A 14099-nucleotide genomic window follows, 5' to 3' on the forward strand; every position below is an offset into this window, starting at 1 on the left:
ACTCGACTGCGAGGCCCACTTCAAGTCTACATTTTCTAGGCTTCCATCTGGAGAATATTAAGTTCGACTTCCTGCAAAGCGCAGCCCGGAAGTGTTGGGAGATTCCAATCGACAAGCCTATCGCCGTTTTTTAAATCTGGAAAAAAAACTTGAACGCCATCGCCAGCTCAAAAATAAGTATTCAGCCTTTATCTTTAAATCATATGTACCTGGTACCATTTGACTCCCGAAACTATGCATATTTTATTTGCAGCATTACTGCGTTTTAAAGGAAGACAGCATAACAACTAAGCTGCGTTTTGTCTTTGATGGCTCTGCCAAAACTTCTTCTGGATACTCTTTAAACGAAATCCTCCTGCAGCAAATCTGGAGAGAAATACTTGACTGGACGAAAGTTTACCTTCGGCCCTTCATTCTGCTTGGCTAAAGTTTTCTGCTGATATCTGTCTCAGCCAGAAGTTGCAGTTTCCTCGTCTCGCACTGGTACCCAATAGCGTGGTCGAAATCCATAGATTCAGTGATGCCATTGACGCATATGGAGGATGCATCTACATAGTCTCCATGTCTCAAAGTCACCGAGTAGCCCACCTTTTCCGCGCTAAATCTCGTGTGGCCCCATTAAAGACCCTCACGGTTCCCGAATTGGAATTATGCGCGGCAGTATTACTGGCTCAACTAATGCGGAAAGTCCTGCAGCTTGGCTTATTTTCATGCCCTGTTTATTGCTGGTCAGACTCTGATGTGGTGCTGTCCTGGATTCGAGTCTTTAGCTTGAGTCTTTATGCTTTCAAACTTTTATTTCTAATCGCATCTCTTTAGTCCAGGAGCTGTCAAATGCCATAGGATGGCATTATGTTCCTACAGCAATCCAGCGGACATACTTTCCAGAGGGGCACTTCCTAGTGAGCTGATCGAGTCCAGTCTTGGGTCTCATGGTTCTGACTATCTTCAAGAGGACAAATCGCACTGGCCAGAACCTGGTCTCTCTCCAAAGGTTCTCCCTAAGCTAAGGAAGAAGGCCCTCATCACTATCAAGACCCCTGCCGACATCGACATCCCAACCAGTTATAAAATTGTCAACTCTTGGTGTCTAAATATGTGTTTAGACATAAGTAGGCAACCTATACATATGGTCTATTTATGGGCTGCAATAAACATGTCACGGGACAGCATAAGTGGAAACTACAGATAAGTACGATTGCAGCGGCCTATTGCCGGAAAGTCAAGTGATATGACCACGCGGGAGGCCTCGAACATAGATTTAAGAATAAAACTCAGCTGTATTTACCAACGCAGACTGCGGCGTCTTACAAGCGCTGCATTATATAATGAGATGATAAGAACCTATGTAAGAATGAATAAAAGGCGAAGCCCTCGCAGCAGCGAGTCAGTTAGATTCAAACACCCGAATTGAACTCAATAAGTGTACGCACAAGTGTATAGTGGGTACACTTGGCAAAAATTGAAGCATGTTTTTGGATACATATTCAAGTTTTGTTATCGTATCAACAGTCGACAAGTAAAATCTTCGAGCATCCCTCGCACCCATCATTGACAACTCTGGACTCATGAGAGTTGGTGGCAGACTGAAGCACTCATCATTGGACTATGACGCACAGCATCCATTAATATTGCCACGTCAGCACCCAGTCACTCGTGCCATTATACTCGACTATCATCGTCGCAATCTGCATTCTAGACCTCTGGGAGCCGGCTGTCAAAACAGGACAGCATCATTTTTAACGAGCTGTTGGCCCTGCCGTTTTGCCCGCTGATGACCTGCGTACGCTCATTTGCCACATTGCGGCCATAATTAATTCAAGACCTTTAGTTCCTCATTCAGAACACCCTGACGACCTTGAAGTACTAACGCCAGCGCACTTCTTAGGCACGGCCCCCTCGCCTTGTTTGCTGATCAACAAAATTAAATCTCAACCGAATGGATCGCTGGCAGCGAATCACCTTCTACCAGCATATATTTTCGAGCCGGTAGAGACGTGAATATCTAACGCTTCTTCAGCAACGTTCCAAATGGCGAGCACAGAAGACAGACGTTCAAATCGATTATGTCGTTTTAGTAAAAGACGAAAACCTGCCACCCCTCAAATGGCCACTAGCTCGAGTAATCAATCTGATCCCTGGACCCGATAGCGTCGAACGAGTTGCTGTTCTCAAAACTGCCGTTTAGCCGTCGCTAAACATTGCGTTCTACCCAAACAGGATGATGTTGTAAGCCCGTGTCCTCCAACGGGGGGAGGATGTTTTGTTATGCAGCCCGCAGCAAGCAGGAGCTCATCATAAATTTGAGTCATTTTGTTTATCACTCTTATACATTGCTCTGTGCAGCTACAAATTTTGCATTTCCCTTTGTGATATGTTCCTCTCTCTCAATAAAGAGCGAGCACAGCTGTTTAAATCTTTATTTTGTGAAACTTGCTCATTTGCCTTCTGCATAGCAATGTCAGTTACAAAGTGTTGATCACACCGATACTGCTGTGATGCACTTTAAATCTTAATAGGTTCGGTCCGGCACTGCCGCCGTTCGTTTTATACCCTACAGCCCTTTGTGGCAAAATATATAGAAAAACTCTCAAATGTTAGTTGAAACATTAACTTTACCGTGTTTATAAATTGCCAAACCACTTCTCCAAGTCAATGAAAAAGCTCATTGCCTCAACAGACTTACTGATTGGTGCTGGTCTCTTTTACGAACTTCTGTCCATCGGTCAAGTCAAGCTTCTGCTAGGATTGGGGATGGGTTGTTTTTGGATGTTGCAGTCGCTCGGATTACACAGACTCCATGGCCACCCACAACATTATCAGAGCTAGAGCTAACCAGTGCTAGAATTTTGCAGAAGAGCATCTCCTAAAAACTCTCCGCACACTAAAGGATCAAAATAGCCATCTAGCTCACGTGCATCGCTTTCACCCTTTGTTCGTAGAGTATATGGTCAGTATTCTTAATATTATTATTCGTTTATATGCTAACTTTGCAAATATGGGCTTAGATTTCTGCTGATCGCTCTGCAATTAAGTCGCTCATTACCATTCGCTTTTCGTTACCTATACATTCGCATCGATGCAAAATTTTGTTCGCTAGATTCAACAAAAACAAAACGTTCGAAGTCGCCAAATATATCTCGTCTTTTAATAGCTTAAAAACAGATCATAAAAAAGTTTACTACCGGAACATTTGGTGACCCCGACGTGATTTGTGCATAAACCATACAATGTGCAAATATGGTAATAAAGAGCTTTCGCGAACATATCCAATTTGCGCCCATCTACCCGCTTAATTACGACTCTCTGTTCTGTAGGATTATAGGAAAACGGGGAATGCAATGAGGTATGAAAAATCCGATGGATAATGTTTACAGGATTTCTTTGCCCTGGGCAAATCTAGCGTCTACTTGAAAGCACATTGCTAAAGCGAAAGTTTTGTTGAAACAATTATTGCATTTAGAAATGGTTTCTAAGTTTCTGCGATATTGTCGCAAAAACCAACAACGTAGATGGACTAAAAGTAATACTTGGCAAGAATTAAGCGAGTGTAATCGACAGACCTGGTGTTTTCTTAATAGCACAAAATAGAAACGTAAACAGCCCGTTTCTATTTTCGTTTCTTTATTTTTGGCTCGCTTAACACTTAAATCAATCTTGATATCGTGCAGCTTTCGTTGTCCTGAACGATGCGGGCTGCGGTGCCGGGTGATAGGCACTCGGGCTGGGAATTGCTGTCGTCCACGGGCTCACGGTAGCCAACGGTTGCTTCTTCCAGGTTATCGCCGGGCGAGATGACAATGCGTTAACCCTACGTCTGCTCTGACTGGTCGCGCCGGTACCATGTCTGCACGGTTCTAACGCACACTCCAGGCGATCGCATGGTTTTCCTTTCGCGAACACCGAAACAGTTGACTGGGACTTTGCCACAGTCCCGCCACACACGCGGCTCCTTGTTAGAATTGGACACGCATGTTCATACGATAACTTACTCGCCGGGCTAACACCAGGGTCTTGTCCCGATTCGTGGTGTAGCAAGGCTAATCAATCAAGCCGTGCGATGTCTTATTGGACCTCAGCTACCTGTGTCTCAATTCGGAGACTTTCCTTGTCCCGATCGTATCGACGTAACGATCTTACTCCTTATTGACTCTCACAGATGCAGCTTCCTTTCTGCTTCGTTACCTTGCGTTGATGATTCGTAACTCCGTTAACATAGACTGTCCCGCTTTTAGCGCTAGTTACCGCCTCAGCATTTACCCTCGGCGGTCCCCCGCCAAAGCCGCCTCGACAACCAGAGCCATAGAGAGCTGAGACAGAGTATCAGCTAACTGACGAAATGCTGCATCGACGATCCCAATATTACGACCACTCGACAAAACATAAAACCGCATGCGTTCCACTTCTACTTTTCAGCCAGATCAGCACTTTAAGTAAACAATATGTAACAAACAGAGTAGCGAATAACTCGAAGTAGAAATAAAGCATTCATTCTGAAAATCGAAATCAAAACGAACAGACGTTCTTTTCCTCTGGATTAAATCCAAAACTCAAACCGAAGACACCCGGCAGTTTCCACAGGGATCCACCACGAGAACCTACTTATCATAACTGGCGCAGTCGGTAGGATTAAATTAGCAATAGCATTGTAAGATCATGTGAGTAGAGTGAAGTATGTGCAATGGAGGTGTCGATAATAAAAGCGAAAGTAAAATTAAATAATAAATTTCCAAGCAATGGGAAGAAAGGAAACAAGTGCAATAACAGAAAATCAAAATAAAATAAATAAATAAAGCCAGAAATAACAAAAGAGTGAGGGAAAATACATGAAGGAAAAATTAATTAATTAAAAGAATGGAGGAGAAACGATATGCATGAGACGAACTTGGTTCGAAAACGAACGAGAGGTCGAGGCTCGATGGCAACCACCCGAATGTGCGTCGAACTTCTACGACAACCGCCGAGTTAGCTCGGTATGGCAGCGGCCGACGCTTGTTTACTCAGACGTACCGCGTCGGAACGTCGAACAGTCGACATCCGACTAGGTTCGATGTCGTCTGATCGAGTCGGTCGTGGCGACATTCGGTTCGGGTCGAACATTTCCGCTTATCAGGCCACTCGTTCGAACCTTGCATACAAGTTCAGGGACGGATTGAAGGGCGTAGTGGCGCCCAAAGAATAATAAGAAATTAAATAATGCGGCCATTCACATGTATTGGGCGGCGCACTGCAACGCGCAGGGCGGCTGCCTAGCGTAGGGGTGGTTAGCTGGAAATACATCGAGAAAAAATAAACAAGAATCAAACGGGAAAGAATAATTAGAATCCAACGATCCAATCATTCACACGTATTAGGCGGCACACTGTAATGCACAGGGCGGCCGCTTAGCGTAGGAATGGTTGAGATTAAGCATTACTCAATGTTACAAGTCAAGGGAGAATACCATAGCAATGACTGTTCGCAATTGGTTGTGAGGCTGTAGAGCACAGCTGAACAGCTAGCTTCAGCATGCAGGGTATTATGTTATATTAAATAAAGAAAGGAAATAAATAAATAGAGAAAAGAGATTAAATTAAATAAATTGAATTAAGGAAATATACAAATAAAAAATAAACAAATAAAGAAAGAAAGAAGAAGCAGGCGACAAATATTATATATAACAAAAAAAAAAAAAAAAAAAGAAAAAGAAAAAGCGCTAAATTAATTTTGAACCTTAGAAGGAGAAAGTACTCATAATAAGTAATTACAGAACTCCATTTCACATACGGATACTCGAGGATCCACCGCACACACTATATACAAACAATTCGGAAGTCAACACGTATCCTTAAGTAAACTACACAACTAGCACACAGCGATTCACCGCTTTTCACAAACAACACACTTCTATTAATTTATAAGTCAGAATATTTAGATAAGGGACACAAACATTAACACTAACACAAACAATACATAGACGCGATAGAACGATGTCGAATCCAACAGAAGGACAAGAGGTTAGGAAGCCAACGAGTGTACTAGAGGCCATCAAGGTGATAGACCTGGTGGAAATAATTCCGAAATTTGAAGGTGAAGGAGGAAAGTTAGATGGTTTTATAGCAGCAGTAGAACAGATATTGAGCCTGATTAAGGGGGATAGAGGAAACATTAGCACATTTAAAAAGGGAGGTCTTCTTTCCTCATATGAAGCAGCTAATAACGCAAACAATTAACAATTGCGATAGTTGTCAGACACAAAAATATGACAGAAGGCCTCACAAAATAAAATACAGTATGACGGAAACTCCGGACAGACCCTTAGAAATAGTGCATATCGACTTATATTTCGTTAATAAGAAAAACGTTTTCACGATTATCGACAAATTTTCGAGATATGCCTGGGGGGTAACTATCCCAGCCAAGGAAAGTATTAACATTGTTAAAGCAATGAAAAACTTTATGGCTCTGTTTGGGATACCTAAGAAGTTAGTATTCGACCAGGGAGTCGAGTTCTCGTCGAATCTGTTTAAAGATTTTTGTAGGCAGTACGAACTTGAACTGCATACAACATCCTTCCAACAGTCGTCGAGTAACTCCACGGTAGAAAGGTTGCACTCAACAATAACGGAGATATACCGGTTGATTACAGAGAGTAAGAAGGCAAATAAATTAGAACTCCGACACGAGGAGATACTGAGCGAAGCGTTTATAACATACAATAACGCGATTCATTCAGCAACGAAACTGACGCCTCAGGAACTCTTTACTGGCAGAACGCAGGATTTTCTGAATAATGTGACCTTCAGTAATGAACACGATTATTTGCAGAAAATCAATGCGTTTCAAGCTGAGATCTATCCGAAGGTAAAAGAAAGAGTGGAAAGCCAGAAGGCGAAGAGAATTGAGGCAGCCAATATAGATAGGCAGGAACCAGACCCGGTACAGGTGGGAAACGTAGTATTTCGAAAAGAGAACCGGAGAGATAAGCTCACACCCAGATTTTCTAAACACAAGGTGTTAGAAGATAACAACCTAACACTGACATCAACCAAACCACAGAAAATTCACAAGGAGAAAATCCGAAGAATTACTAAACCAAATGAATAATTTTGCAGGTGGTCCATGGCCATGGTTGAAGGAAGCAGGGTTGAGATCACGACCTTGGAGAAAAACGACCCGTTGGCCCAGATAGAAATGGGAACGGCAAGGGTGGTACAAACGTATCAAACGTATATACACATCGTGAAACTGCAGGAGTACAAGGAAATAATAGACGGTATAGAAAAGAAGTCGAAGACGAATCGGGAACAAGGGACGTAATTAGAACACTTAAAAACAAACTACAGATGTTGAAAACAAGGTTGGAAGGAATTTGGCCTAGACATAGAAGAGCAAGGGGATTGATAAACGGATTGGGTTCGGTAGTCAAAGCGATAACGGGGAATTTAGACGCCAATGACGCCGAAAAATTAGAAGAGGAAATAAGAGAAATGAGAGAAGAAGAAGAGAAATTGAGAGAGAGTATTAACTCACAGGAGTGAACAGGCAACAAGGTCAGTTTCATGTTCAAAAATTTAACGAAATACATAAATGAGGAGCAAAGCAGAGTAAATGCATTCATTAACAAATATAATAATGCCATAAGCAAGTCCTTTGTAGAAGAGGATAGGAGAATTTATAGATTAGAGTATATTGACAGAATTTCGCTCACTATAGATATGCTAGGGTTAAACTTGAACGACGTGACAGAGAGCCTGTTGCTGGCTAAGTTAGGAGTGATTTCTAGATTTTTGTTTGACAAGAAGGAAACGGACAAGTGTGTCCAAGAGTTAGAGAGACAAGGGATACGATTGGTATCAGACGAACACATGTATGAGTTTCTAGAATTAAGTGCAATTATGAATAACACAGATATAATATTTTCGATCAAATTACCATTGTTTAAAAAGGAAATATTTACATTCAGAAGATTAATATCGCTTCCCATGAACGGCAGAGAATTTGTGATAACTCCAAATTATGTGGCGATTCATGAGAATGAAATACTTTACTATAAGGAAAAATGTCAACTAATAAGAAACATGTATATTTGTAAGAATGACAAGAGTATAAGCCAGATTAATTCTAAATGTATTAGGAAGCTGTTAAGTGGACAGAATGCGGAATGCGAAACGAAGGACGTCGGGCTACTTACAACAATCTTCGAACCAGAGGCCGGCTACATCGTAGTTTTCAACGGAAAGAATGTCAAACTTCAGACAGATTGCGGAGTTGATAAGACACTAAATGGATCAGTCCTTATAAGATTTACCAACTGCAAAGTGATGGTCAACAACGTACAGTATGAAGCGGAAGAAGGACTTAGCACAATGAAGTTGGGATTAGACATACCTCGGATAGAGACGGTTAAGAGGAACAGGACAACCCAAGAATTGGGAATACACGAGCTGAGGATGGAAGACCTAGAAACAAAGGTACAGATCAGCAGAATGCAGTGGGGAACCACAATCCATACAACAACGACCTACACGATGCTCGGCGTACTGACGATAGTAATAGTCGTCGTGTCCTACTTCCCCAAAAAGACAACAATTTTCAAACCAGAGGTTACACCACGCCCCACCTTCACTCCCGCCATCGCTGAATCTGCTATGATAACAGCAGCTATGCCCCCGCTATGGTCGGTAGTTCAGTCTGAGGGGGGAGGAGTTACCGCCTCAGCATTTACCCTCGGCGGTCCCCCGCCAAAGCCGCCTCGACAACCAGAGCCATAGAGAGCTGAGACAGAGTATCAGTTAACTGACGAAATGCTGCATCGACGATCCCAATATTACGACCACTCGACAAAACATAAAACCGCATCCGTTCCACTTCTACTTTTCAGCCAGATCAGCACTTTAAGTAAACAATATGTAACAAACAGAGTAGCGAATAACTCGAAGTAGAAATAAAGCATTCATTCTGAAAATCGAAATCAAAACGAACAGACGTTCTTTTCCTCTGGATTAAATCCAAAACTCAAACCGAAGACACCCGGCAGTTTCCACAGGGATCCACCACGAGAACCTACTTATCATAACTCGCTCGATCTGTTTATATAGGCCTCCCCTAACCGGTTTTTCTTGACCGGTTTAGCTCGCTGCGGGCCAACGATGATCATTGGGGAAAGCTGGTTGGCTGTAAACGCAAAGTGCACTTTCCCTTGAGGGAGAGTTTTGTGTGGGTTTATTCAGCAAAGTGGAGTGCGTGTCTTCTTTATTCAGTCAGAGCTTAGGTTAAGTGGGTATCTTCATTGTTCAGCTAGTGGTGAGGTCCAATGAGTATATTCTTCTCAGGCGTCTGTTGGTTGGACTGATGTCCAGTAGGTTGATTGCCAGGTAGTTTGGTTGCTTTTCCATGCTGCTTACGTACCTTGCGCTGAGCTGATGGGATGCCCAGTTCCATGTGGTTAGTGGCATTCTCGTGGTATGACCGTGAACAGACCGCTTCAGGATAACTCTTACCTCTGCGCGTTCCCACCGTTTAGGGAAATACCAAATCCGAAAACAACTTTTGAAGAAGTCCGCTAACTTGCACAAGAAATGCTTCTATGAGAGCACTATGCAAGTTGTACTGATTACACGCACGGTTTATTGTGTACTGGCAGAGGTCTACAACCTTTAGGCTTTAATTTAACCAACTGAATTTTACTTAATTGTAATTACATTTTGGAAAATCGTTGATTTGTGATGTGTCAAATGCGTATACGTTGGTGACCTAAATTTCGACCATACATAAACTGAACTACGTAAAGACGATTACTTCTGCCACAGTCGATTTTGTCGATTGAGGCATTCTAAAGCATTTCCTGGGTATAGAAAAGGAACGCGATGGTGGCGGTGGAACTAGGCTGTTACCACCGGACACAGATTTTCAAGTATAAAGCAATAAGGACAGTTGACAACTGGTCAAGAAAATGGTGTATCAGTCATTGGTTGGTTTACTGATGTATCTAGGGATGACAACCCGACATGATATAAATTCCGTAACAAACGGAGAGTCGACGCTCTGATCCATAAATCAGTGCCAAACAAATATTGCGTTACTTTAAAGCCCCTTCAGAGCTACAGTTGCACTACATTCATTGCCATCAGAGGCTGAACAAATCAATGGAATTGTGACGCCAATAGACTATCTCTCGTCTCACAGGGTACTCAGTTCTACTCGCCAAACGACATAATGCAAAATGTCTGGCTAAGCAGAATAGGCCGGGAACAGAATCCAGGTCGACACCTGCATCCGCTAGAATGGCCTCGGACGACAGTAACGACAAATCTGCTGACGAGTTCTCTCGAAAGCAGCTTGAAGAATACCGTTCATTTTCTCTAGAATCTAGACATAATGGAAATTGATATGCCCTTATAGAGATCATATGCTGAAGAAGAAGCACAAGTAGAACGCTGACAATTAATTTCAGGATCTGATAGTTAAGGAACTTGACTATAGCGTTCTCTCTTGGTAGCTATTTATATTTATATCCAAATAAAATATTTTAGAAACCTCTAATGTTTTCTTTTGTGATAAAGAGCTGGATGTTAGTTTTAGTTTTAAGACTTAAAAGCAGATAGCTTGCCGGGATAACAGCTGTCGGGTCACACAGCCGCCAGCTGCGTCGAAATAGCTACAAAAAATTGTCTTGTCATTGCTCGAAAATAACTAATAAAAAGCCTTTTAGCTCAACAACAGCTATAAATAGTTAAATTTCCCACGCCCATAACTTTGAACCCATAAGAGTAGAAACTCGTGCTCCGTCTGTGATAAGGTATTTTCAAATGTTTCGCATGCTTTCTGACAGTATATTTTTCGTGTGAAAGTTTTTAAGCCACTTTCATCAATTCAAAACAACTCTCCCTCACCATGTGATTCGATCATTTATAATTAGAACATAGTTTTAGCTGCAAAGGTATATATAACTTTCTAGCTTTGTATTTCACGCTTGTTGAAATATGTAGCCAAAAATTGTGTATTGATCTGTTGTTATAAAGAACCTTCTTTATTATTTTCGTAGCTGCCGCAAGTGATTGGGGCAACGTTTATCCAAATATGTCAGGAGATGGTGCTCTTGGTATGCTTATTAATCGTAAAGCAGATATATGCATTGGAGCTATGTACTCGTGGTACGAAGATTACACATACTTAGACCTTTCAATGTATCTTGTACGTTCTGGAATAACGTGTCTTGTACCAGCGCCATTGCGACTGACTAGTTGGTACCTTCCCTTAGAGCCTTTCGAAGAAACTTTATGGGCTGCAATTCTATTATGTCTATGTGCGGAAGCTACAGGATTGGTTTTAGCATTTAAAAGTGAGCAGGCGCTGTATGTACTGCCTAGCTACCGTGAGGGCTGGTGGACTTGTATAAGCTTTGGAGTATGTACCACCTTTAAACTTTTCATATCGCAATCAGGAAACAGCAAGGCATATTCACTGACAGTTCGTGTACTACTATTTGCCTGCTTCCTTAATGATTTAATAATAACCAGCATATATGGTGGCGGCCTTGCAAGTATATTGACAATTCCTAGTCTGGACGAGGCAGCCGACACAGTCCCCCGCTTGCGATTTCACCGATTACAGTGGGCGGCCAACTCTGAGGCATGGGTCTCGGCCATACGCGCTTCTGATGAGGTAAGTGTTTTAATGATGAACAATATCATCTTATTAAGATACGTTTCTTTCTATGAAAGGCATTGGTGAAAGATATATTGTACAATTTCCACATATATAGCGACGATGAGTTGCTACGCTTAGCACAGGACCAGCATGTGCGCATTGGATTTACTGTGGAGCGTCTGCCATTCGGTAACAACAACAATTAATTACAGGAACCAATATTATATTTTTGTTGTTCTGTAGGTCACTTTGCTATCGGAAACTATTTGGGGCCTCAAGCGATTGACCAGTTAGTTATAATGAAGGATGATATTTATTTTCAATATACGGTGGCTTTTGTTCCCAGACTATGGCCCCTCCTCGATAAATTAAATACTCTAATATATAGCTGGCATTCGTCTGGTTTCGATAAATACTGGGAATATCGAGTTGTTGCCGATAACTTAAATCTGAAGATACAACAACAAGTTCAAGAAACAATGACAGGAAGTAAAGATATTGGTCCGGTCCCGCTCGGAATGTCAAACTTTGCAGGATTTATAATTGTCTGGATATTAGGATCAGCTATAGCTACATTAACTTTTTTGTTAGAGCTATCACTAACTTATATTTTAAATGAGATGATTTAAATTTTTGAGCTAATAGTTTTTAATTGTAATTCACCCATATTTCTAAAACAATTCGATCACTCCTAGTATTATTTGTATATTATATATATTAAATGGAGTCCGCACATATGTGGTCTGACACATTTGTTTAGTGCGCGGTTTAAAAAATGAAATAGCTAACCTGGTAATAAGTATGCGCCAGCACGACAAGTAACTTCAGAGAACTTAATAAATTAGAGGATTTTATGATATGGTTACCTGCGTCTTTACCCTCCCTAAGTAGACAATGGAATGGAAAAGAATTATTATCCCCTATCCAAGTCCCAAAGGCTTCTTAACACGTAGAACGAATACAACATAAGTGCTCTATTCCAACAGCTCATTCAGTTCAGTTTTAAATATTTAAATCCAACAAAATATTCACTATTAATAAATATCATATTAAATGTAATACTTAAAATGAAATGTTTACCCTAAAAGCCCCAAATTACATTATCTTCTAATACATTATATTAACTGACAAGTGGGCAACCATTAAAGAAACGGTTTAATATAAAATGTTTTCATTGCTTACCCACGACCTTTTTTCTTTCCATATGATGTGTCCATGTTATGTGTTCCTCAAGGTACTAAGGCATAAGTCGGTGAGGATTCGGCTGTTGTTATGCGTACTATTATCGAAATTCAAGCGTCGGGGTCACCATTTAAGCATCCTTGTTTTGTATCATCTAATATTTTTTATTTTATTTTCCAAAATGTCGTACGATTCCTTTACGCGTAGCAAACTGAAATGTGCTTTCTGATTGTGCTCCTAACTTGAATTGTCTTGAAAGTCACGAGAACTTCTTTAAAGTTTGTAGTGGCGACTTAAGCTGTTATGTAAGAACAATCTGAAAGCTCCTGATAGACAAACTTCAGGAAGCTTGAGCTTAGCTTTGGGATGCATCAGCGCCACCACACAAATCCCAATGTTCGACTGGAGAGAAATTACGAACAGAACTCAACATAATAATAAAGGAATTTATACACAGGGAAAAATTATGGAAGCTAAATAGACAAAAGTAAATATTGTGAGAAGTCTTAAAACTCCCCACAAATCTTGTGTAGGGGAATGGCCTAGCAACAGCCGCGATGCAAGGCGGCCAGGGCAAAGCGGAGAGACCGTGAATTAACGGTACCCCGTTAGGTCTTGGACTCGAGCGGGCCAAGGGCACAGGGGTCGAACGGTAACGGTGCGGATGTCGGACAGGCACAAAGAAGACGCACCGTGAACTAACAGTACCGCTCTGGACCTTGGACTTGAGTTGACCAAGGGCACAGAGGTCGACCGGTAACGGTGCGTGCACAAAGAGGACGCACCGTGAACTAACGGTACAACTGTTGGACCTTGTACCCGAGCGGGCCGTGCGCAAAAGGGGAAATAACGGGATCCCCGCGGCCTATAAAGGGACGGCGCAAGTGCAGCTCGTGGCAGTCAGTCTCAACACGCGAGGAATACGTACGCGAGGATAGTCGAGAAAATACCGGCGCGAGTCGCGCGGTCAGCGCGCAGTCGGAACGGGGTCTGAAGGCGGAGGAGTAGGAGACAGTTAATGAGACAGAGAGATCGCGTGCGGAAGGAGGCCGAGCGTCGGAGTGTTAATAGAAGGATCTCGGAAGTGTGAACGCGCGGTCAAACGAGAAGAAAAGGAGCAGTGCAAGCATCGGGCGGCAAGAAGCCCGAAGGAATCAGAAGGACGAATCACCACAAGCAAGTGGAGATCCTGGGAGTGTAGGAGAAGGATCTGACGTGTCGTAAGGATCATTGGAGTCAGTGGCCAGCAAAGGTGGTTCCAGGAAGAGCGTTGCCTCGCCCAAGGA

At 42.2% G+C, this 14099-nt stretch overlaps 1 protein-coding gene across 5 annotated transcripts in view; it reads left to right on the plus strand.

Annotated features, from left to right (window-relative positions):
- The window catches only part of LOC117136320, a 64894-nt gene extending 52088 nt beyond the window's left edge, over positions 1-12806 (plus strand). For 3 of the 5 annotated variants that reach the window (XM_033297173.1, XM_033297170.1, XM_033297171.1), the window contains 3 exons: positions 11027-11646; positions 11706-11820; positions 11875-12806. In XM_033297173.1, coding sequence (XP_033153064.1) covers positions 11027-11646; positions 11706-11820; positions 11875-12260 — 1121 coding nt within the window. In that variant the 3' untranslated portion in view covers positions 12261-12806. Of the gene's footprint in view, positions 1-253; positions 1300-11026; positions 11647-11705; positions 11821-11874 lie in introns of those variants that run through there. The other 2 variants (XM_033297172.1, XM_033297174.1) reach the window with 2 other exon arrangements.
- Positions 12807-14099: the final 1293 nt, after the last annotated feature.

This window comes from Drosophila mauritiana, chromosome 2R (assembly GCF_004382145.1).
Source record: "Drosophila mauritiana strain mau12 chromosome 2R, ASM438214v1, whole genome shotgun sequence".
Taxonomy (NCBI): Eukaryota; Metazoa; Arthropoda; class Insecta; order Diptera; family Drosophilidae; genus Drosophila; species Drosophila mauritiana.